The sequence below is a fragment of the Oculina patagonica genome, chromosome 4 (assembly GCF_052425735.1).
Source record: "Oculina patagonica isolate OP01 chromosome 4, crgOcupat, whole genome shotgun sequence".
In the NCBI taxonomy this organism is placed as follows: Eukaryota; Metazoa; Cnidaria; class Anthozoa; order Scleractinia; family Oculinidae; genus Oculina; species Oculina patagonica.
In genome coordinates this window covers 44,897,036-44,920,153 of record NC_135761.1, presented here as the reverse complement: position 1 = coordinate 44,920,153, position 23,118 = coordinate 44,897,036, and the positions used below count along the sequence as shown (strand labels likewise).

The window sequence follows — 23,118 nt, the reverse complement described above, 5'->3', positions numbered from 1 at the left end:
CGCAGTGCAAAGGTTTCTGGGATACATGCTTCTCCGCCAAAATGGCGGCAGATTTGTTTTGGCTGAAAGTTTGTGTGTTGCTGGGATCATTTCTTGCCTTGACAAGCAGTCAAAGCAACAGAACTGTGTTTTCACCGTCCTCTACTTCAGGTAATTCATATGTGAAGGTTTGGATAGATGTCTTGAAAGAACGCGTGAGTTTTTACACGGTGTTTAGTCGTGGTGTTGATGCAATATTTTTGACCTTTGCATCAGGATGACGCTGTTATTTTCCTGTACACGTTCGTGGTAAAGCTCACGGCGCGCTTTTTAAATTAGCCACCCCTCCCCTAAGGGTCCCCGGTTTCAACATATGCGCACTACAGAGTTAAAATTAGCCCCCATTCAACGCTCCTAAGTCCTTACAAAACTACATGTATGGCTTCAGAACTTTAGTTAGACACGTTTTATTAAAATCAAGACAGACATATAGGTACATGCATGCTAAAGAGGAAGAGTTTTACCAGTCAGATGGTATTAACCTTTCACTCAGTCCTCATAATTTATTGTATTTTTTTCAACTTTGAACAAAAGGTTGCACCTGTGATTTGACTGGGAATGGATGTGATCTGAATTGCTGTTGTGACACTGATTGTAGCACAGCAGATCAACAAGCATTTACAGAATGCAAAGATTCAGATATCAAGTATGTTTAGTCCTTTGTTTTTTTTATTTTGTGAGCTTCCCTAGGCTAGATTTCTAGCCATGAAGATTTTGTACCCCTGCCTTTCACATTGCATGTATGCTTTCTTGGTTGGTGTCAAATGTACTGAAGGAACAGTCAGCAAATACAACAGATTCAGGGTGAGCGTTAAACAGTCTCAGTTGTTGCATTATTGTCGCGGTTGATTGATTACGGCGCGATACAAAATGACAGACGTTGCTAGGTGGGAATGACAAAGTTCTATCTGAGAAAAAGTGACAATGTGCTTTTTTCCAGACAGAATGTTGTCATTCCTGCCTAGCAACATCTGTCATTTTGCCTTGCAATGCAATCAATCAACTGTAACAACGAATGCGAAAACTGAGACTGTTAAATGTTCAACCTGAATCAGCGCCCTTAAACGTATGGAAAGGGCGCTATACAAATGATTATTATTATTATTATTATTATTAATCCGCTGTACAGTGTAAATCCCTTTATAACAAAGTTCCTGGTATGACAAACAATATTCTTTAGGCTTCCCAAAGGTACATGGACAGTACAAAAAAACATTTGTTGGAACAGAAACCTTGGTGTAACAAATCCCCATAATCACAACACAATTTGTCAGTCCCTGTGTCACTTAACAGAAGGTAATTCTCCCTGTACATTGTTACATCTTGTTCTGTGAAATTATGTCTGTATCCACCAAATTAAAGTGCATTGAAGTGATTTTGTTTATTTTTATGTCATTAATATTTCAAAGCATCAATTTTTCATTTTCACAGAAAAATGTCATACAGTTTAAAACAATGTACTTGTATTAGACAGTGGACCTGTATTACCACTGATCCTCTCAAGTTCATGTTTGCTCAGAGCTGTTTTGAAACAAGTCGAGATACAAAGCCTAAAGCTCAATTTCAACTGTTTGATCTGCACAAAGTTGATAAACAAAACTCATTTTATATAAAGGGTTTTGCTGCAAGAATTGCCTTGACATAATTAGAATTTAAAGGGAAAGGCGCCTCATTAATTGTCCTAATTATATAGCCGTCAGTAAATCCTATATTGTCAGCACAGCTATTTTTCCTTAATTTCTGGGAACTGTCCAATTTGGGATTAAATTTGGATAGTTTCAATTAGGACTTTTAGGTAAAATTCACAAGATAAATAAGATAAATTGGACAGTTTCGTCTCAGCCAATCAAATCGAAGAAAACACAACATGTGACGGATATCAGCCAATTAGCACAAAGCATAGCGTCAGCGCTGTAAACTGGTCGCATTGTGAGTCGGCAATGGCGGAATTTTATAGAGCAAGTTTGCTACGTTTTTCTATTCCTTTTGAGCTTTTCAGCAATAGAAACAACAAAGAGAAATTTTCTACGTTGTCAGAAGAGGAGCTAGCTACACTAAGAAGCAAAAACCAAGAGCAAAACACCTCCAATAGTACAAAACTTGGGTGAACGTAAGTGCAGCGAAGCGAAGCAAGAAATCTGTCAGATATTTATCGCCATGAGGCATGAGCTAGATGCAATTCTTTGTCGTTTTTTGCTGAAATTCGAAAAGAAAAGACGGCGATGAAGTACGAACGATATAGTTGAAAGGAGTATGTCACATTCAAGAAGTTGTTAAGCTCTTCGGACACTTTGTTTACGACTTTCATTGATTGATGCAGTGTTTTCACTCACTTTGTAGCAAGCTTCGCAAACTCAGGTGAATAAAATTGCACTGTTTTGTTTAAGTTTTATTTGTGAAGACAATGCTCTGAGTGAGTTGCATGTGCTGTGTTATACCTACAATTGTTGAATGCTTTTCCCGTTCTGGACATAAGTTTATTGTTTATGCTGGATTGACTGACTACAAGCTATATAATTAATATGTAACCGGACTACATGCTTGTCCAATTTTGGAAATAATTAGATTCAAAAAATTCCTCTGACAGCCAAATTGGACTCGGCCTACGGCCTCGTCCAATTTTGGCTGCCCTCGGAATTTTTTTCATCAAATTATTTCCAAATTGGACAGCATGTAGTCCAATTACGTATACAAATTATGTGTGAAAAATGCTCTGTTTAACTATTGAACTCATTTGGCTTTCTTTGCAGTCGGGATAGCCGCGTGTGTGTGTCCAGAGAAGTTATCTTCAAACAAAACACCAAATTTGTAACTGAATCCACTGGCAATGGGCTATTTTGTATCATCAGAGACAACTGTAAGTGTGAACTTGAACTGTAATTAATGAGGACTTGAGATTGTGAGATTGACAATGTCATACTGGAATGCATGATGTTAATATGTTTCAAACACATCACTTTTCCAACCATTAAGGGGTGAAGAACCATGTGTAGCAGAGTATTAAAAATGACAAACTTTGAGTGTTTGGAAATGTGATGAAACACTCTCTACATGTAGATTGTTTGATTATTTATGCGTTCCTTATTGAAACTTAAACAATGGAGAAATATAATCATGAAAGTCTTAACTAATAAATTCAGATCACATGATCGTTCAAACCACCATCACAGTAGTTCCGATTTCCATTGTTTTAACTTGATGAACTATTAATGAGTTTTGGAAGTATAATGTTAAACAACATTGTTGTACATCCAACGTTTGGAGGATCATTCTTCATTATTAAAGGCAGATTCTATTAATCACTATTTTTAGATGAATCTCGCAATTTCTACAATGATGTCCAGACAGCCACTACAAATGAGGAATTTTCTGATCTGAAAAGTCAATTAACAGCTGCAGCTGTGTTTGATTACAGTGAACAATCAGATCAGAGTTCTGAAACATCCACATCATATAAGGTATACAAAGTAAATGTTGATAACAAGTGAAGTTAAGGCATACTGTAGTTTAGTTTAAACAAAATTGCTGTATTTCCTTATTTTATTGGGTACTTACACCTTGTGTGCACAATTATTGATCATCAAACTTTGTCCAATAAAAATTAATTTCAAACAAAATACCAGAGCCATACATGTAACTTACAATCTTATGTAGAATGTACATTAGCTTCTTCACTTTTTGATGCATTTTCTATCCATTTCATATTTCCTTAGTTACATGTAGTACTTGTCAGTTTTGATGCTGTAAATTTGGGAAGCTGATATAGAACTTCAGGATAAATTTTATTAACAATTTCACAATGTGAAGTTTCACATGTGAAATTGCAAATTTACAATGAAACCTTATAGCTCAATTGGCAAGTAACTTGCTATTTCCCCCATTATACAGTGGTACATGTATATGTGTAACAACACTGGAAAAACAAATAAATATTTGTTACTTATAGAAGCCATACACAGCGTAAATACACGTACATGTATGTAAGCAACTTTTTTTTTTTCATTCCTGGGCAGCATTCCACTCAACTATCATAATGGTCTTTTAAATACTTTTGTCAATATTTTTTTTGTACAGGTTGGTGATCCAGTGATTCTTGTCTTTACCAATGGTGCAAGAGGATTCCTAGCTTTACCAAGGCCACTGTTTGGAAGCGAATGCGATGACAGTAATGCTGCAGGTATGTGCATACAATGTTGTTATTAAAAACTAGCAATGGTATATTGCAATTCCTGAGTTTTGATTGGTAAACAGGCAATGGTATAGGAGCTATCCAGGCAATCGGTATACAAGCTCTTATTACACGACTAAGGCGGTCCGAGGGCCAATAACTGAATCAGCCAATCAGATTACTTAATTTCCGGTCCCGCGAGGGCCGTTATTTTCCAAGTATCGGACCGGGTTTTGTCCCGGATAATCCCGCGCTAATTCCAGCGCAATTAAGCGCAAGATTTTTGCAAGATTTTTTCGGAGTTTTTATTGCTTTGAAAATGAAATGACCTTAAACACAGAAATAATTATAACTTCTTTTTAATACATGTAGCGCGCGGAAAAGTTTTGCCGCACATTGTTTTCCAGGACATCTACCGGGTAGCAATTCTCACTACACAAAGTTTCCAGTCGTGTAATAATTATTAACCAAGCTTGCTCGGGACCGTACTGGGAGAATATTGGCCCTCGGTCTTTTTTGTACGGACCTCACTGCGCTCGATCCGTACTGTCAAGACCTCGGGGCAATATTCGCCCAGTACGGCCCTCGCGTGTGGAATATATATATATACTATTCACAAAATATGGTAGTCGATATGCGTTAAACTAATGAAAACAACTGGGGAGCTCAAATATTGCAATTCTTTGGGCGTTCTTAATAAAACCATTATTCCACTCGCGCTTGTTGGTGATTGTTGGATATGAGATTGTTATAGCCATGTTGGCCATCTACCATCTCATATATCCAATACACGTTCGTGGAATAATTGTTAAGTATTAGATTGCAATATTCTTGGTAAAATCTGGATTGAACAACATACATGTACACTGTACAAAATACAGGGAAATACATGAACATGTAAAGTTAAATACAATGTAACACTGTAAGCAGAAGCAGAAGAAAAATTGGCAAAGCAATCAGAAATGATATTTTTATGCCACATCTTACCTGCAGAGCTATGCTCTAGCAGAGCCTGGGTGCCATAGGACACTTACTTTAATTTGCCTTTGGGCGACTTGTATAACTTTGCTATAACAAAAACTTTTAAGAGCCGGGCACCCAACTTTTCTTACATAAGGGCCTTTGGGCACACTGCAATTATTCTAAGAGGATGCAGTTTTGCTGGGAAAGTGCGCAGGCATGCAAACAAGGCAAAGTCGCAGGGCACACACATGTATAGCCCTGTGCCACTGTACATGCATGAAGTCATAAATTTAAACAGTACATGCTTGTGCTTAGTATTACTGATAACAGTTAATAAAATGGTCGAGGAATTGCGTGCGCTGTGATTGGTCAATATAATTCCATAAAGCACGCTGCATATGTCACGCGCGTGCTTTGTCAAGTTATAATGCACGCTGCTTACGTCACGAGTTTTAGCGCGCGCAATTTCTTTAACATTTCATAAAAGAAATAAAAAACTTTCTCCTCATGCATTATTGAGTTATTTAAGCACTTGGGAATTTTTAAGAACACTCGAGAAGTGCGAGAAGCACTCGGCTGCGCCTCTTGCTTCTCTATGCACTTCCCTCATGTTCTTAAAAATTCCTGCATGCTTATATAACTCAATAATGCACTCGGGCGCGTTTTTTATTTCTAAGTTAATTAATAGTGGAATCCTGATCTCTTGAACCTTCAAGAGAAACAAAAAATTGGATTAAGAAATACGGGAGTTGGAGAAATTGAGGACTAAAAAGTTCTACAGTATCTGGCATAGTAAAACAAAACTTAAGGGAAATCATTTTGGTTTGAGTTATTGGGAGGATTGAAGAATTGAGGGTCCCAGAAATGAGAATTACGCCAAATGTCGCATGCTCATTAATTTTGATGGGACTTTTGTGATACTGTTTTGTATGTTTCAGTCACTAACAAGAGGAACCAAGATTTTAATGTGCAACATATTCTTTTCCTTTTGGCTTTTTTTTACACAGTGGTTTTACTTTTGGTTCATTTTGCAGGATATCGCCAGGATGGTAGCACAGAATGTACCAGAACTATCACAGACCTTGCTTCAGCATGCGAAACACTTGCCGTGCTGAGTGCACAAAGTTATTATCAAGGCTTCAAGGTTGCAAAGGTAATCAAGATGTACATAAAAGAATATTTTAGTTTTGAATTTAACTCAGTAAACACCATACGCAAACTGTTTTCGGAGCCTTCTGCTCCCTTCTTAAATGTGTCAGTGCTGGGCTTTCAATATTACAATCTTGTGTGAGTAACAGGTGCTCAAATCTCATTCCCAGAGCTGGCAGAGTTTTCGGTCAGTGGTGACCAAATGCTCAACAGTTCTGGGTGATTCAAAAACCAGGTCCAGGAATTCCTTGTCCCGGTTTGACTGTGGACGTGTGTCAGAGATAAGATTATGGATGAAATGAACAAGTTTTCAAAAGCCAATCAGATTTGGCTGTGTTTTTAGTGGGATTTCAGATAAGCCCAGAGGTCTTGATTCTTGGTGCCAACCAAATAGATGGTGGCCTCTGGGGACAAGATTGCAGGTGCTCTAGAAGGTGAACACTGAATGGGGAGGGGAGGGGAAGTATAAAAAATTTATGCCAACCTTCCCAACACTTTTGTCCTAAGTCAAAGATTGGTGGATGATTTAATTTTTTGCTTCATTCTCCAAACCTTTGATCCAAGTCAGAATTTTGATAGACATGTACTGTATCACTTAATAGAGAGGTTAAGCATGACGTTTACGGCAAATGGCAAAAATGAAACTTTTGCCGTCTCTCTTCAGTTGTGTGTACAGTAGAGTGAAATTATTTGTATTTGCAATGAATAGTAGGAGACGTTATTCCATTTTTGTGTGCTTAATTTACGGATTAGAAGAAAAGAACTCAAAATCAGAAGTTATCTTTGCCGTTAGCCGTCTGCCGTTAACGTCATGCTTAACCTCTCTACTGTCTATTACCATTGCCCACAACACATGCAAATGTGTTTGTTGAAATATACACTGTATCAATATTGAATGGGGGAGGGGAGGGGAAGAACAAAACAGCTGCCTTTCCCAACACTTTCAGTTAAGTTGAAGATCAGTGGATGAATAACCGTCTTTAATATTTTGTTTTATTCCTTAAAGCCTTGGAGCCTATCCAGAATTTTGACAAAATGCCTATTAACATTGCCTTGCAATGCACGCAAAAGGCACCAGCAACATTCATGTAGCGCTGTTCCTATGACACTGCCGTTCACACCACCAGTCCCAATCTGTAACCAGAACATTGATTTCTGTTTTTGTGTTCCAACAGAATCCCTCTGTCATTGTCTCAAGCAGCAGCAGCAGTTCTAACTCAAGCAGCAACTCAAGTAACTCAAGCAGCAACTCTAGTAGCTCTGGTGGTAGCACACCAGACCATGTCACTGTAGTGGTAAAACAACCTCTATTGTGCAAAACAAATCTTGGTATACCTCAAAACTGTTCCTTTACAGTGCCACCAGATCCTACTTATGATGCACAGAATAAAATGTGTAATGATGTTACTTTAGAGGTAAGATAAGTTGAACTTATAGTTATTGTAAAAATTAAAAATATTGTGGTTACCGGTAACCATTACCAGATCCACCCTTGTTTTGTGAAGTGTTCTTGACTGAATGCAAAATACAGGAATAATATAAATAACTGTAAAATAATTTTAAAAAGGCTAAAAAGGGATAAAAGTTATTAAAGTTCTTAAAAACAAAACGTTTTCGACTCAAACGTCATCATCAGTGTAAATGAACATTTACATTCAACTTGGTTTTATGTTGTTATGTAATACCCAAGGGGAATAGTTTGGCGATAAACAGTGCACCTGTTTATTCAAAGTTGGTTTCTCGCAAGCAATCAACAGGCCTTCCATTATTTTGCATTGAAAAGTTGTTTTTTCCATGAACGCAATGTTTCATGTGTATAGGTGATCTGGACTTTTTGCGAGGTGGCGGGTTGGCTCCGAGTTATGGGTCTTATTCTCGTGCTCTACTTTTCGCACTGTGAAATTAGGTTTTGTTTTGCCAATGTAAGTTCCGCCACAATTGCACATAAATAACTGTCACGCTTATCAGCGACACACACAATATAAACATTAATTAGAACACAAGGTCAAAATTAATTTGAATTTGAAGTGTTGGCTTTGAGGAGGTAGGAAAAATGGACAGCCTGGTGAAAAACCCTTCAGAGCTAAGACAAGGGTCAACAGTAAATTATACCCAGAGATGTATGATGCCAGGTTAACTGGATTCAAACCAGGTGGCCACTTTTGTAGGAGGCACGTGTTGTCTGCACTATGTCACCCTTGCTCCCCTGTATGTACCTGGCATTGCCCTCTGTCTGAACATGTAGCTCTTTCATTTACACATGAATATTCTCTATTGTTCTTTAAGGTTTCATACACAGTACACTATTCCAATAGCTCAACTGATATTGTATCAGTCATGGTAGAGTTTTTACTGGGGAGTATCACAACAGAAACTGGACTAGACTTGATGCAGAAAGTGTCAGTCAGTTTTTCCAAGGTGAGACTTGTGATTTTTTTTGTAAAGTAATTTGCCATAACCCAAAGGGCTTTCAATAGCACCTGGCACTTTCCAGAACTTCACTCGGTATTCTGTCCTGAATACAATGTACCTCAAACCTTATTGAAAGCTCTGACGCCATGCGGTAGGGAACTGACTACGATTTTGTTGTATTCAAAAGTAAGAGGGTGTGATAATGCAGTGATTTCACTGTACAGTGTAGAGGGGATTGTTTTAATTAAGATAAAATGCTCTTTCTTTCCTGTGCCATAACCAGTGTCATGGCATTTTTTGTTTGCAGGCTGGTGGTGCAGAGACTACATTCTTGAGATCAGGAAACCCTGGTTACATTGTTGGTGAACCTCTCGTTGCTGGAAAACTTACCACATTAGACAACAAGTATCTTTTTTATTGTGTGGAGTGGAACGCTGGTATACAATGTATTACATAATTGAAAACATAATAGAGAGCATAAATGTCTGGAACTTGCGATAACATTTTATATAAAGGACAAGTTCAAGTCTGCTTTTATTGCCTGATGATTAGAAAGCTTCTCACTGGTGTTATTTGATGTCCTTGGACGTTTAAGAGCTATGGACCATCAAAAAAAAGTTATTCTTCTGATGAAAAAAAAAACACTTTTAAATATTGATGGAAACCTCTTTAAAGTAATTGTTTTCCAAGGTAGAAAACGATCAAAGAAGCACTCATCAACCAAAAAATTAACAAAGTGACGGTTGAGAAAGATCAAGACGGCGTGCAAACCAACCTGAAAGTCGAAAAGATGACCAAATTTTTTATTAAGTTCCTTGAATGTACTTCCGTGAACTCCCGCTGTAACCAAAAGAACGAAATTTGGTGTTGGACAGTCCGTAAAATAATTTTCTTTACAAAATCTTCTTTAGTTTTTTATGGTGTATAAAATACTTGACTATCCTTGACATTTTGGTAGAGAGGCTATCTATCTAAGCAGTGATCGTAGCACGTGGTTGACCATCATCAGCCCAGTGGCAAATGGCGCCTGCGGTAACTCCACTGAGCGTACCTCGGTAACGTTCGGTGTGGACATGCGTACTGGCTGCACTATCAGGTGCACTATTGGCTTTTCTAAAAACTAAGTGATATTTAAGTGGTATCTGTATTTGTATATTTTATTAACCTTATTAACAGTTGCAAAGTAGTTGGTTAAAAGGATATTCTTAGTAAATAATCAGCAATGTACTGATCCTAGCAGTATGCAGGACGCGTGTCACTTATCAACCTAGTAAATGGCCCAGCTCACAGCAAATCTCTCGTAGCTCAGTTGGTTAGAGCGCCCAACCGGTATCTGGGAGGCCATGGGTTCGATTCCTGTCGGGGACTCAGATTTTTTTCTTTGTCCCACGCCCGTGTCATGTAGAATAATTTCTTCACTATTTATCACCGAGCTTAAAATCTACCATCTTTATTATTTACTACAAATTTGATGATATCGACATTGCTGATCCTAGCAGTATGCAGGACGCGTGTCACTTATCAACCTAGTAAATGGCCTAGCTCACAGCGAGTCTCACGTAGCTCAGTTGGTTAGAGCGCCCAACCGGTATCTGCGAGGTCATGGGTTCGATCTCCGTCGGGGACTCAGATCGTTTTCTTTGTCCCACGCTCGTGTCATGTCGAATAATTTCTTCACTAAGGATATTCTTGTTTTAACTGGACACCTAACACCAGGTTCACTTCAAAAACTCAAGAGCCTAAAGACATATGGAAACTACGAATAGTGATCTAATTTTGTTAAAAATCACCATGCAAGTGTACTGAAGCGATAAACAAGTGATATTATTGTGTTGCCATTAGGAACTTTAGATCTCATTTTGAAAAAGTCAGGCTGATTTTTTCAATTTTTGTCCTTGTGGTCTGGAAAAACACCTAAAAAATTTCGTGGCTTCCTTCTTCCTTCAACAACAATTTACTTTATATGATTATCTCCATACTGATGTACTAGGTGCATTTCATGTGCGAGAGGAACTATTCGCCAATTTCAGTAATTTTTTAACCGAAAAGCACAAACATTCCCGTGACAGGGACTTGCTTTAGAAAATGTTTCTAGTTAGTCTCTCGTTCTGGTTAAAATAGTAAAAACGCGCCTTGCTCACGAGCAGTAATATGCCTGTCATGTTTAATAATTTACTTGTGAAAATTACAGCTTAATACTGCTCAAACAGGCATAGTCACATGAGTTATCGCTACTTACTTTAATATTAGATATAATAGGAATTAATTGAATAGTCTTTAAGGTTAAAGATCTAAGTGTGTGTTCCTTTGGGATGATCCGGACGAGGATCAATGATCCAAGACCACTCGAATCATGGCGCCTCAAAAAGCCGATGCATCCACAATGGACAAGGATTCAACGGATCCTTTGATGCACCATAAATACACCCTATGATTTTCCTTTTGTTTGTGGAGGATTTGGCATTGAATGTCAAAAGAGAAGATGAAAAGTTAAGCACTGATTAAGATTGAAGGGATCGCGAGGAAAGACCTTTTCTTTTTTTTCAACCACTTAACAAAAAAACACCGTGAAATTGGATTGATATCATTTCTGCATTTTTGACATTTTATCTCCAGTCTCCCACTGAATTTGAAAGGATCTCAGTGCAGCTTGATACAGGAAACAGTGCTAAACATGTTGCTTGGAGACCTGCCCACTTATGTGGCTTCTTTCGGCAACTCGGATGTGAACAGTGTTGGAGACTGGGTCAAAGTTCTTAACACAAGGCCTGTTAATGAGGTACAGTGACATCAAAACGTTTCTAACAATCGCCTACTGTTTCTGTTGCCGTTCTTCAGTTTTTGTCTCACGGCTTTCTCTTCTTTATAGGCTGGGCAAGGAGAGGGCGAGTGCCGGAACATGAGACTAGGGCTTCACATCGAGATTCTGTTCGCAAATTTTGGTTTCTTGGCCAAACCTCAACCAAGGGTAATAATAGTAATATTATATTAATTTCTGAACATGTGATCTTTACTGATTGTTCAAAGGCTTGGTATCGACTCTATTTTTCCCCAATCGCCTTGAGCTATCGTGAACCATACGAATATCAACATATACATAATAACTTTATCACACACATGAAGTCACAAGAAAAAAACTCTTTACATCTAATTAACGTCACCTAAAAAGGGACGTAATTTAGCTTACTGGTTTATATACGTATCTTTCTCGTCTTCAGATTGTTGGAGTTATGTACAAATACGACGATCCAAAAGATATACAGTATCAGGTTAGAAATTTTACATATATTGCTAATCTGCTTCCCTTGTCCTTTAGAAAATTTAACAAGCAAACAAACAGACAGCAGTCAGTCAGTCAGTCAGTCAGGGGGGGAAGAAGAAGAGAAGAAAGAAAAAAAATCAGTCAGTCAGACAGACAGACAGACAGACAGACAGACAGACAGGAGAACAGACAGACAGACAGACAGATCACTACACACACACACTGACGAAGACGGACAGACAGACTGACTGACTGGCAGACAAAGACAGACAGACCAAAATATAATTATATTATGAAGAATTGTTATCTAGCAGGAGTTAAGTTGTGTCAAACACGCACTGTCTTTCGTTGTTCACGTGCTAATGAGATGCGACTGCGCGATGCAATTCGGTAGCAACAGTCCGCGCAGGTTACAAGCTATACCTCTAATTAAATTTGTCGCATGCAGCATCCTGTTTAAACTATTGGATACTGCACGACCAGCGCATTATAAAGCTAACATCATCCTGTTCTGTTCATCTTCAGTGCAGAGGGATACAGTGTCAGCCTGGTAGCTCCAGCCTTGAGCAGCAAGTTGAAGTGGTAACATCAGTTGGCTTTGTAGATGTCTCCAACAAACCAGAGGCGCAGATCAAACCTGTACCAACATTTGAAGCCAAGGCATCGTCAGACTTCTTTTTCCCCTTTCTTTGATCTGATACGTGAAAGCGATGTCAGCAAACCATCACCAGCCTCGTGAATTATCTTTAGTTGTCTCTAAAGTCAAATAGGGTTGCGTTGCTGATCGGTTGGCAAGTGGCGTGGTGATCACGTCCGATGGTTAGGGTGAAAAAGTGGAATGTTGCCGACAATCTCCACCAGAAGCCTGCCAAGGAATGAAGTATCATAACCAGCCAGGTTGTGAGATAGGGCCATTGCAAAATACCTTGTCAACTTTGTGAGTCACTGCCATCTCATTTAACTATTTGGATCCATAGTGAACGGGAGCTCAAAATTAACACTCTTTTGGAAGAGAAAGTATTATCTCTACCTTGTATTGAATAAAACATTGTGTTCGATCTCATTTTCTTTCACAAGATTTCAACGTGACAGCCCAAAATCAATGTCTCTGTGACGTGCAGAACTGGCGATAAGAGAGGACAAATAGTGATGTACATAGAACTGTTGGCTTGTATGAGCAGTGGTATTTTCATTGGCTGTAGCTGTGTTCCCCTGCCATGAAAGCAAGACAATGCGAGGCAGTGGAATAGTTTATTATTTATTGTGTCTTTTCCCCCAAAAATATGTGTTGTGCTATTTAATAAAAAATCTGGCATTTTTCAGCCAGGGCCGGTATAAATCACTTACACAAGAAAACTGTTCTAGGTTAAGTTTTATTGAGATGGCAATAAAACTGTTTATAGACAGGTCAAAGAGAATTTTAACAACGAAGTTCTTATCTTTAGTAAAATAGCGTTTTGTAAACTTGACTATCTGAAATAAAAAAAAGAAAGAAACACATGAAATTGGTAGTGGCTATTTAGTAAAAAAATAAAATCAATACGGAGGGCCAAATATAAACTCCCAATTGCATGTTCAATAGGATGTGTACTACTTTATTTTGCTCAGTTACAGTTGTTTTTAACTGTTTCTAGTCTGGCCAAAACCTTTTTTGTTACCTTTTCTGTCAAGTTAATAAAAACCCGCTCGCCTTGTAGTCATTTCCAAGTAGAATTTACCCAACAAATTTAACTTCTACTTTTGTCGATTCACCAACGCACCTGATAGAGCAGTTTTCAATTGAGTGTCGTAAAACCAAAACCAAAGTATACTCGCCTCACAGACACAACAATCCAGTGACCAATCAAAACTCGAGCAAAACTGTAGCCGTCCGGCGCGGGAAACGTGCGCGGCGGTCACGATTGGTTTTGGTTTTGTTCGCTGGGTGGCGCGGATAGCCATCCTAACGTGCATGCAAGCAACCCAATAACTTTCACTCAGTGAAAACCGCTCTATAGCTACTCACTGACATCAGTTAGTAATCAATGAATAATCAGATAAGTCATAAATCATTACTCATAGAGCGGGCAGATCGGCTTTCAATTTAGGGACGTAATACATAACCAAAGAAATATCTCTGGCCCATCACAAGGGACACAGAAAACTAATCAAAATGCCACAAAATCTTTATCAATTGATTAGTCGTTGACTTTATTTCGACTATAGATCGGAGCTTTCAATGAAATTCGTACGGGTTTCCACGTGTTTGTGATTGCACATTGAAAAACAAAAAAAAAAAACGGCATACTAGTTAGTATTCAGTACCGGGCTCAGTTATGCTCAAAGGATGGATAACGCCGTCCACCTGATTAATCGTTTTCCAGTGAATAGCTTAGCCGAATTTGGATAGTGACTTATCCAGTTGACAACGTTGCTTAGAGTCGCCCTACCTGGACTAAAAATTGTTTATTCCGGAGTGAAACCCGTTTGCAATGGCTGTCCAGTAGTTTCATTGGTTTCGGTGGTAAATGCTGCAGCAAAAGTGGGAATCTCTTTAACAGCTAATGACTGTTGCCTTGGAGAGTTATATTCCGTTTTGTAAACTCGTCTTGGTTTTCCCTGAAAGTAAAGCAAAGAAATAAGAAAAAAGGGACAAAAGAGAAATGCAATACTTGTAATACTTAAGAAGTGTAGGAGTGATTAGTTTTGTCGAGGTCCACTTTAGGGCTACATGAGAAAAGGTAATTTGTCAACATACGAACAACGACAGAGCCCTGTAAGTTGTTCAGAAAGATTTTAAAGGGTGTATTTGTCCTTTATTTAATGAGCAACATAACCAAAAATTCGTGTAAGGGTGGGATCAAAGAGGCACCTTTAGTCCAGACTGCTTTTTCCAACTTATTACACCTATTTTTGAGAAAGCCCTTAGACAGTGCAAATTGAGTACCTTTGCATCGTGATCCAGATACGAACTTTCTTCCACCTCCACAGCTTTCAATCGGTCCTGTTCCTTTTCCATAACAGAGATCTTTACAATCTGCTGCATTTTTTCCTCCAGATCAAGTCTGCGCCTAACTTCTTCCTCGAGGGAAATTCTCAAGTCCCTGACTCTTTCACTAAGCCTGCTTCTTTCCTCGGTGAAGGACTCCAAACTGATCATCATCTTGCGTTCCCTTTCTTTAAGCTCTTGCTCCAGCTTCTCTTTTGCGTTTTCAAGCAGGAACACCTTAGTGACCAAATTGTTGCCTTCCTGTTGGTGCCTTTTCAAATCTTTGGCCGTAGCTGCAAATTCGTTTTTCACCTCCATAAGGTTTTGTTCAGCCTCGGACCTTTCTTTACTCAGCTCATTCTGCAAGTCGTCGTTCACCTTCTGAAGGCACACAAGTTTGGTCTCGAGCACTACACGCCTTTCCTCCAAACAAGCAAGGGCTTCTTGTCGCTCCTCTAGCTTTCGATGCATTTCTTTAACTTTCTCTTCGGCGCCTTGAACAGCCTGTTCATGTCCCTCGTTACAACGCCGTAGCTCCTCGCATAATGAACTTTCCTCGAGTAACTGTTTATGTAACCAGTTGTTCTCCTCTTGCAAGTGACTGTTTTCTTTGTCAAAATTTTCTTGAAGTCGTTGGCACTTCCTTTTCCATCCCTCTAGCATCCTCTTTGTTTCTGCCTTTTGTGCTTCCGGTAGTAACCCATCCACACCGAATCGCTCTTTTAGTGCGTCTATCTCTTCTTGGAGATGGGTATTTTCGCTCATCAACGCTTCTTCAATCTCCTCGTACCGCTCTAAAGCTTCTTCTTTGTCTTTCATAATGAACTTGAGCTCCGCGTAACGTTCAAAGAACTTCTCAACTTCTTCATTTGTTTTTAATTTATCCTTTATTGCTGCCTCTCGCAACACGTTTTGCCTTTCCTGGCTAAGTTTTAGTTGGCCATTCAGGTAGCTTATCCTTTCCTCTGCCCTCTGCAACTCTTCCTGGACACCATGGTCTACTAAGTTTCTCAGATATTCATTATCTTTCCTAATGGTTCTAAGCTCTTCCATTTGCTCGGCTGTCCTTTGCTTCAGCCGACTGACCTCTTCGGAACTGGAAAGTTCAATTTCTTCAAGGACTTCTTTCAAAATAGCACGGACTTCATCTTTGCCCATCTGAGGCAAAATGAGGTCCGTGTTCAGGTTGTTGATCAACAGGGGTGGTTCAGACTGCAATAAGCTCTTCTCTTTAGCTTCAAGAACGTTTTGTAAGGAATCCCGTAACTGCCTTCCTTCTTCAATGGCTACCTCTTTAAGAGTGACTTCATCTTTTAGCTTTTCTTTCAGAGCTGCTACTGTTCTCACCAAGTCAACGTTTTCTTTATCGACTTTTTCCGACAACCACTCAAATTTTCGTATTTGTTTATCTTTTTCCTTCAAAACCTCCAACAGGCGTTGAATGTCCTTGTTGATCATTGTGTGAGCACGTCGTGTCTTCCCGTAAATTGCCTCCAAGGCCTTCTTCATCTCCAAGCTCTCACGAACGTTTCGGCTTGTCTCTTCCCGAATGTTTTCCTTTAAATGGACATAATTCTGCAGTTCCGTTTTTGTCATTTGCAGCTCATTATTCAATGATTCCACATCCTGTTCTAGTTCTTCCTTGTCACGTTGGACCGCCATTAAAACATTTCGTAACCGCTGCTCTCGTTGAGCCATTTTTGATGTCTCACGGATGCCACTTCTAGGGTCGTCCTCAGTGGTTGGAATGTAGTTTTGCTGTTCTGAACCCTCTGTTATTTGTCCATCTTTTTTCTCTCTCCTTGGTGAAGTGACATTGACCGAGGAAGAACTGAAACGTTTACTTAGAGCTTTAGGTATTAATTTTCTTTTCGCTAATCCTTTAACTTTTCCAGTTTTCTTCTGGCCCTGTAGAATAGACTCACTTGCAGAGACAAATGGCTCGCCACTCGTGCCAGCTTCATCTATACATTGCAGTTGAGAAGTGGTGGATTGCTCATCAAAGCCGTTGTCTCTCCTAAGACCAGGCTCTGATTTCTCGTTTGATTTCATCAGTAAAACTTCAAGTTCCTTTTTGGCCTTTATCTCTTCCACTAGATCATCCTTAATTGCACGTAACAGTGTCTTAAACTTACGATTCGTCCTTTGCAAGCTACACGAACTCCTTTTACATTCGTCTACCTCTTTCTTGAGCATCGTGTTTTCCTCGCAAAGGTCTGCAATCCTGGCTGCGTATTCTTCTAAGTCCTGGGCATTTTTCGCCAATGCGGTTTGAAGAAGAGCTTCAAGTTGCTGGAATCGTTCTTGTAATCCTTGTTTATGCTCTTGCTCATCAGGTACCCCGGCAGTTTGGTCTTCCTTAAGCCCGTCATACCCATTAGTTTTAAGTTGGAAAAGCTCTCTCAATGCCTGCTGCAATGACGCCTGCAAGTATTGCTCGGTCTCCTTGGCATTTCGAAGGTTTTTCTTGTCAACTTGGCGGTCTTGTTCTGTTGTGTGAAGTTCCAATTCCAAGGTGTTAACTTTTTCTTGCAAAACCGCAATGGTTGTTTCCTGTGACAAAGCTTCCTGCCTTTTCGTCTTAACCTCGTCGTAAAGCTCTTTAGCTGTAAGCAATAACTTTTCCTCCTTCTTCTTTCCCTGTTCAAGTAACTCTTTCGATGATCTTCCGTCTTCTTCTGCAGTGTTAATTAGCATTTCTGAATTCTCGACCTGTTCTTTAAGTAACTCACAGTATTCTTGGAGATCGTTTTTGTCTCGGCTCGCCCTATCCAAAGCTTCTCTCAAGTCTTTTACTTCATCTCGTTGTGCCATTTCTTCTTTTTCATATTTTTTACGGTAAACATCAAAAGCGTGTTCCTTACTCTGCAACAGTTTCTCCAAAACCTCGTCTGTACACTTACTTCCTGTGTCAGAATCATGTTTGAGATGCTCTTCATTTTTCTCACTTTTTTGAAGATGCTCCTTCAGAATTTCTATCTCTACATCCCTGTCCTCGATAGTTTTATTCGTCGAGAGCCTCGATTCTTCCAGTATTGCATTTTTCCTTTCAAGCTCCTTTGAAATTTCCTTGTGTTCCTCTCTTAGTTTTCCAACAAGCGCCTTCAAGTCTTCTATTTTCTTTTCCCGTGATGCGATTAAACGCTTAAGTTCTTGGCTTTCCTGCAAAGTTGACGTGTTCCTGGAGAGAACGCTTTCGATATTTTGCAAGACACCATCTGTTTCCTCGGTACTTGCAGGAATGCCTTTTGTCCATGGTGTCTGGATTTCTTCTTCTTTTTCTTCATGAAGACAAAACTTGACCCAGAGTCGACGAATCCTTCCCTCAGTCAAGCAGTGAGCCTCTTGTATTTCTTCCAGATGCTTCAGTTGCCGAGCATTCTGCTCTTCCAAATCTGCTACCATTGATTTTTCTCTACAAAAGAACTGCAAAATATCGTTTAAAAGTAACGCAGAATCTACTTCTTCCATTTTTTCGTTGACATCAAAAACATTGCAGTGGGGATTAACTTTGCCCCAAAGATCCTCAATGCCGGCTATCAAGCATTTCAACTCTTTTCTTAGATTGTGGTTCTGCTCCTTCAAATTCGTCATCTTAACCTCTGCACTGAGATCATCCTCTAAGCTTTCTCCACTCTCGTTATACTGTTCAGAACTGCTTAAATCCGAGCTGTTTTCCTCCGTAGAAGAGGGTGACACATCTACAGCTCTAGACTTCCGGTTATTATGATTTGCAATTTGACCCATAAGACCTGCAGTCATTTTCTTCAAAGATTCTTGAGTACTCTCAAGTTCTGGTAATTTGCGGTCGAGCTCTCTCTTTCGCTTTTCTGTTTCTCCCCTCACCAACGAAAGTTGTTGTTCTAGTTGAAAAACCTGTTCTTGCAACATGTTTTTCTGGCTTGTCAAGGTCTGAACCTGAATTTCAAGCTCTTCCGAATGCGCAGATTCCTGTCTCAAGTCCTCAATCAAGCATTTCTCCCGCTCAAAAGAAGACTCCCTTTGGATGTGCAGCTCCTCTTCTTTCGCCCATAATTTTTGAAGAGCAGTCTGAACGCTGCGCTCGAGCTCTTCTTTCTCCGCAGTGACATCCTCTGCTTCTTTAATTTTCTCTACGACCATTCTTTGTAGTTTGAGGAAATTGCGATGGTAGGCTTTTTCCCTGGAATCCAGATCCCCCTCGGGTGGGAGACCCTCTGAACAACTATCACGCGTTCCTTTGTTTCCTTCATCGTCAACATTTCCCTGCAAGGTGCAATAACAAGCCACGGCCGTTGTCAATAAAGAACTCATGCAAAGTCTTTTCAGTGAGACAAAAGCAACAAAGACATATAGGGCTCGAAAGATTTTATGAACTGAATACGTTAGTCAACGATAATTTACATGCGTAAACATCCTTCTAAGAATCTGATTTTGTTAATACGGGCAATTTGAGAATACCTAGATCTCTAAACTAAGTGGATCTTCGGGATATAATCAGGGTTCCATCTCGATCTCCTCGCCCCTTGAACTTGTCATAACGTGACGTAAATAGGTAAGATGTTTATTATACCGTTTTGCAGTGAAACTCTAACTAAGACTTTTATATATGCCTTTATACCATGCCATAGAAAATACAGCCAATCAGAATACAGGAAAGCCGTTGTATATTCGACGGTATTCAACCCAACCTTCCCATCGTGCGCTGCGATCTTATTTTTCGATGAAATTTAGTGAGCGTATTTTCTATGGCATGGTATAAAATAGTTACACAACACTTCCTCGTGGTATACTATGGAATATCCCACTTGTCACTTGTATTTTCTTCGTATACACACTCGCCTAAAGGCTCGTGTGTATACCGAGAAAATACAAGTGACTCGTGGGATATTCCATAGTATACCACGAGGAAGCGTTGCATAACTAGTATTAATTGTATTTTAATGTATCATGTCTAGCAAGTTGGTGTAGGTGAGTAACTGTACTGTCCCCTCAATTTTGTAAATTTTGTATTACAAAGGGTAGTTGTAGATTCGCTTACTACTTTTGGGAATAACGTTCTGCAAATTCGACCGAAAGAAAAAAAATCGCCGCGTAGCATAGCTGGTACAAGTTGCACGACATGCAAATAACCATAGGCGGCGGAGCAGGAGGGGGGTCGTGGTGGGGTTTGTAGCCCTCAAACAAGAAAATTTGGGGGCCTCAGCCCTTCCACGTTTTGGTGCCGAAAATATCAAGAGATTCCTTCTCGTGAGTGAGTTCAAACATTCGGGAAACTTCGTTTAATATGAAAACCTGTCGAGTATTTTGGGTCAGTCTTAGCCCCCCACGTCCCAAAACGCTCCGCCGCCTCTGAAAACGTAGTGTTTGTTTGCATTTGACATTATTACGTAGACAGAGACGAAAAAGTAATAGGAATGCTAAGCCTCACTGAGAGCAACCGATACCTTTTCACAACAACAACAAGCTTAAGAACAACAACTTTATTCGCACCCTTTATGAAATTAACTTTACAATACAGATAAAAATAAAAATAAAGTTAAATGCATGGCTGCCCAAAATAACCACCATTGGCTAATAATTAAGATTGGACAGCCATACTTAGTGTTTATTACAATAATTTAAAAAAGGGTCAGGTGTACTAAAGATTTAGATAACAACTACAACAACACACAAACATAATCTAAGTTTACTTAAAAAATTTAGTGGAAAAAGGTGGAAAATAAAGTATATGGACAGATCAACTGGCAGAAAAAAGGAATTGAAAACTAGAGTTATATATATCTTGCCAAGCTTAAAGACATGCTTAAAAATTACTCTTCACATGCTGCTTTACAGTGCAACGTACAATCTTATTTTTGTTCACCGAGAGCCGGTTGCATAAGAAGCAGTTGCAACTTGCACACTTTCAAATGGAGAGGAGAAGGTTAGGAGACAAGTATTTTTTCTTCGCACTTTTCCTGAAAGCTTTGATTGATCCCTGTTTTTTTTTTCTCGCTCAATTTTTTTGTGTGTGTTTGTTTGGTCAAAATCAGAGTTTTGTAAATAGATAGTGATATTAAATGTATTTCATGCGCTGTGGTAAATGGTTGGTCTTCCTGCATGTTAATTGAGGAAGGTCTCCATAAGATTTGAATCTGGGTTTATAAAAGCCATATCGCACGCTCCCGAACTCTTTTACGTTTTCCCCTGTCCCGCCGATGATTTACAAATATGCCAAAAAGTGTGAGTATACGTTAATGTTTAGTAAAATTTTGGATTTTTTTAATGTCATAACTTCACAGTTTTGAGGATCACATTCAAAGTCTCATTAGGATCGTTTCTGAAACCTTTTGACTATGTTGCTTATTCCCTTCAAGTTACACAAGGAACACGATACGTGAAGGAGAGAGTAAAGATATGTCAAGGCTAGCAATTGCAAAGTGGACAGATCAAACCATCAGGAAGCGTTGGCCCAATTGATCTTCTTTGACGACTCACGCTAGAAGGGAATCATTTTTCTTTCTTCTCACACGCACGCCACAGACTAATTTCTGCCGCATGGCAAGTATAAACAAGTTAAATTTGGTAAGTGTTATATCAAACACGAGAGACAGTGTTTCACCGGAATGCAGCGGAGTATTTTTGACTAAAATTGACATGTTTTGATAGCCGATGAAACACTGTCTCGAGTGTTTGCTGATAAATTATATCTTTTCAATGGAAACAAAAACTACGGAGTTAATGAAAATAAAATCCAAACCTCTTTCATGGTTATGATTTTCTTGTTTTAATTTGATGAATTATTTATGAGTTTGAGAAGTGATAATAAAGTCACAAGTGTTGTTATTGTTGATTAATAATAATAATAAAAAAGTTTCAATCTATGAAAGGCTAATTGCTCTCCCAGGCATGAACAAATAAAAATTACCTTGGGTCTTGTATTGTCTATTTGATCAAAACACTCAACTTCCATTACCTTCGTTTGTTCATCTCCCATCTCAGCAGAGTAAAAAGGTTGCATGAAACAATCGTAACTACCAAAATCATCTGCGATGGCGTTCTCCACTTCCAAATCGTCTTGATTCTCACCATGGTCAGTCGAACGGTCGACACAACCCTTCGAAATCGCCACGTTGTCCATCTGAAATGAAATGAAACTTTATTTACGTGTCAATGCTTTAAGCTATACGACTAATGTATGGGGGAAACAGACTGTAAATTCTAAAATAAAATAAAAAAAAACAATAAAATAGTAATAATAAATAAATCTTCAAATTTCAGCTTAAATAAAAAAAAAGTGACTAGTCAGTAGGTGAATGTCGCTTTTTGGTTGCACGCGTGCATTTAGATAGTTGTTTATCTTTTAATGCCTTAGTAATAATTTAATCTCAGACCAAAACTGTATAATATGTTAGTTAGCAGAAGTTATGTAATTGCTTTTCCACTGGAGTGGTTCGTCTGTAGTTTTTTTTTTAGCGGTAAAAATTATTTTGGTAGTTGCACGATTGGTTTTCAAGCAAATTTATGTTTGTCAGCAATGTACTGATGTAGAACTGAAGTTGTCAAAACGCTAATGCAGGCGAAAACCACAGTGAGAAAATAACGAGTGCTGAATCCTTTGAAGGCATGGTTGTGCAAAGCTCTTGAAATATGAAACAGCTGATACGAGACAGATATATGATATGAGACAGAGTGATCTTTACTTTAAGAGAGCAGAGTTAAACAAAAACGAGATTTAGCAAAAAACAGTTAACGATATTTACACAGTATTTCAGTTTGCAAAACAAACTTGAAATACGAAAATACTTTCGTGAAATACTTTCTTGAAATACTTTCTAGCCCCTGGAGAAGGTTTTCTTTTTAAACCGAAATTTAGGACAAATACAATTAACTTTTTTTTCCAGAGGGTATCTTGCTTCTGTTTCAATCTCTCCTGCTTGCCGTTTACGTTTAAATCAGTTTGATGTTGTCAATTTGTTTAAGATAATAATAATTTTCACAAGTATCCATTATTGATTTTCTAGACTACTTTATACTGTTCCAAGTTGAAATCTTTAAGAACTTGACACGTGTAAGTTCTTTAAAATGGCATGCTTACCTTATATTCTCTTCATTGAGCTGTTGAAATTGTGTCAAGGAAGCTGAATTTGCACGCGCTGGTAACGTTTGTGACGTCATTTTCCCGCGCTTGTGACA

The 23,118-nt window shown here is 38.9% G+C and overlaps 2 protein-coding genes across 3 annotated transcripts; one reads left to right on the top strand and one right to left on the bottom strand.

The window, feature by feature from the left end:
• Positions 1-4: 4 nt before the first annotated feature.
• On the top strand, positions 5-13,046 carry LOC144652547 (tectonic-3-like). The gene is made up of 14 exons (XM_078512596.1): positions 5-150; positions 574-685; positions 2,790-2,896; positions 3,352-3,497; positions 4,114-4,216; positions 6,205-6,323; positions 7,495-7,734; positions 8,606-8,737; positions 9,039-9,136; positions 9,690-9,827; positions 11,348-11,510; positions 11,601-11,699; positions 11,950-12,000; positions 12,519-13,046. Exons 1-14 carry the CDS (start codon positions 42-44, stop codon positions 12,684-12,686), a joined length of 1,785 nt encoding a protein of 594 aa, XP_078368722.1. The 5' UTR covers positions 5-41; the 3' UTR covers positions 12,687-13,046.
• Positions 13,047-13,350: 304 nt separating this feature from the next.
• LOC144652480 (uncharacterized) lies at positions 13,351-23,073 on the bottom strand. Of its 2 annotated transcripts, none has more exons than XM_078512491.1 (5): positions 23,021-23,073; positions 21,851-22,063; positions 14,920-19,206; positions 14,423-14,591; positions 13,351-13,466 (listed from the first exon to the last, which is right to left on the bottom strand). In XM_078512491.1, exons 2-4 carry the CDS (start codon positions 22,061-22,063, stop codon positions 14,439-14,441), a joined length of 4,653 nt encoding a protein of 1,550 aa, XP_078368617.1. In that variant the 5' UTR covers positions 23,021-23,073; the 3' UTR covers positions 13,351-13,466; positions 14,423-14,438. The 2 variants fall into 2 exon arrangements, with proteins under 2 accessions (XP_078368617.1, XP_078368618.1); XM_078512492.1 differs by having other exon boundaries at positions 21,899-22,063.
• Between the last annotated feature and the right edge of the window lie 45 nt (positions 23,074-23,118).

Excerpts from the sequence above, each read along its gene's own strand:
- LOC144652547 (XM_078512596.1), top strand. The coding sequence starts at position 42 with ATGGCGGCAGATTTGTTTTGGCTGAAAGTTTGTGTGTTGCTGGGATCA. Across the intron at positions 6,324-7,494 it reads AAGGCTTCAAGGTTGCAAAG|AATCCCTCTGTCATTGTCTC; the intron begins GTAATCAAGATG and ends GTGTTCCAACAG. Across the intron at positions 7,735-8,605 it reads GTAATGATGTTACTTTAGAG|GTTTCATACACAGTACACTA; the intron begins GTAAGATAAGTT and ends TTGTTCTTTAAG.
- LOC144652480 (XM_078512491.1), bottom strand. The coding sequence starts at position 22,063 with ATGGACAACGTGGCGATTTCGAAGGGTTGTGTCGACCGTTCGACTGAC. Across the intron at positions 19,207-21,850 it reads TAGACAATACAAGACCCAAG|GGAAATGTTGACGATGAAGG; the intron begins GTAATTTTTATT and ends TGCACCTTGCAG. Across the intron at positions 14,592-14,919 it reads ATCTGGATCACGATGCAAAG|GGAAAACCAAGACGAGTTTA; the intron begins GTACTCAATTTG and ends CTTTACTTTCAG.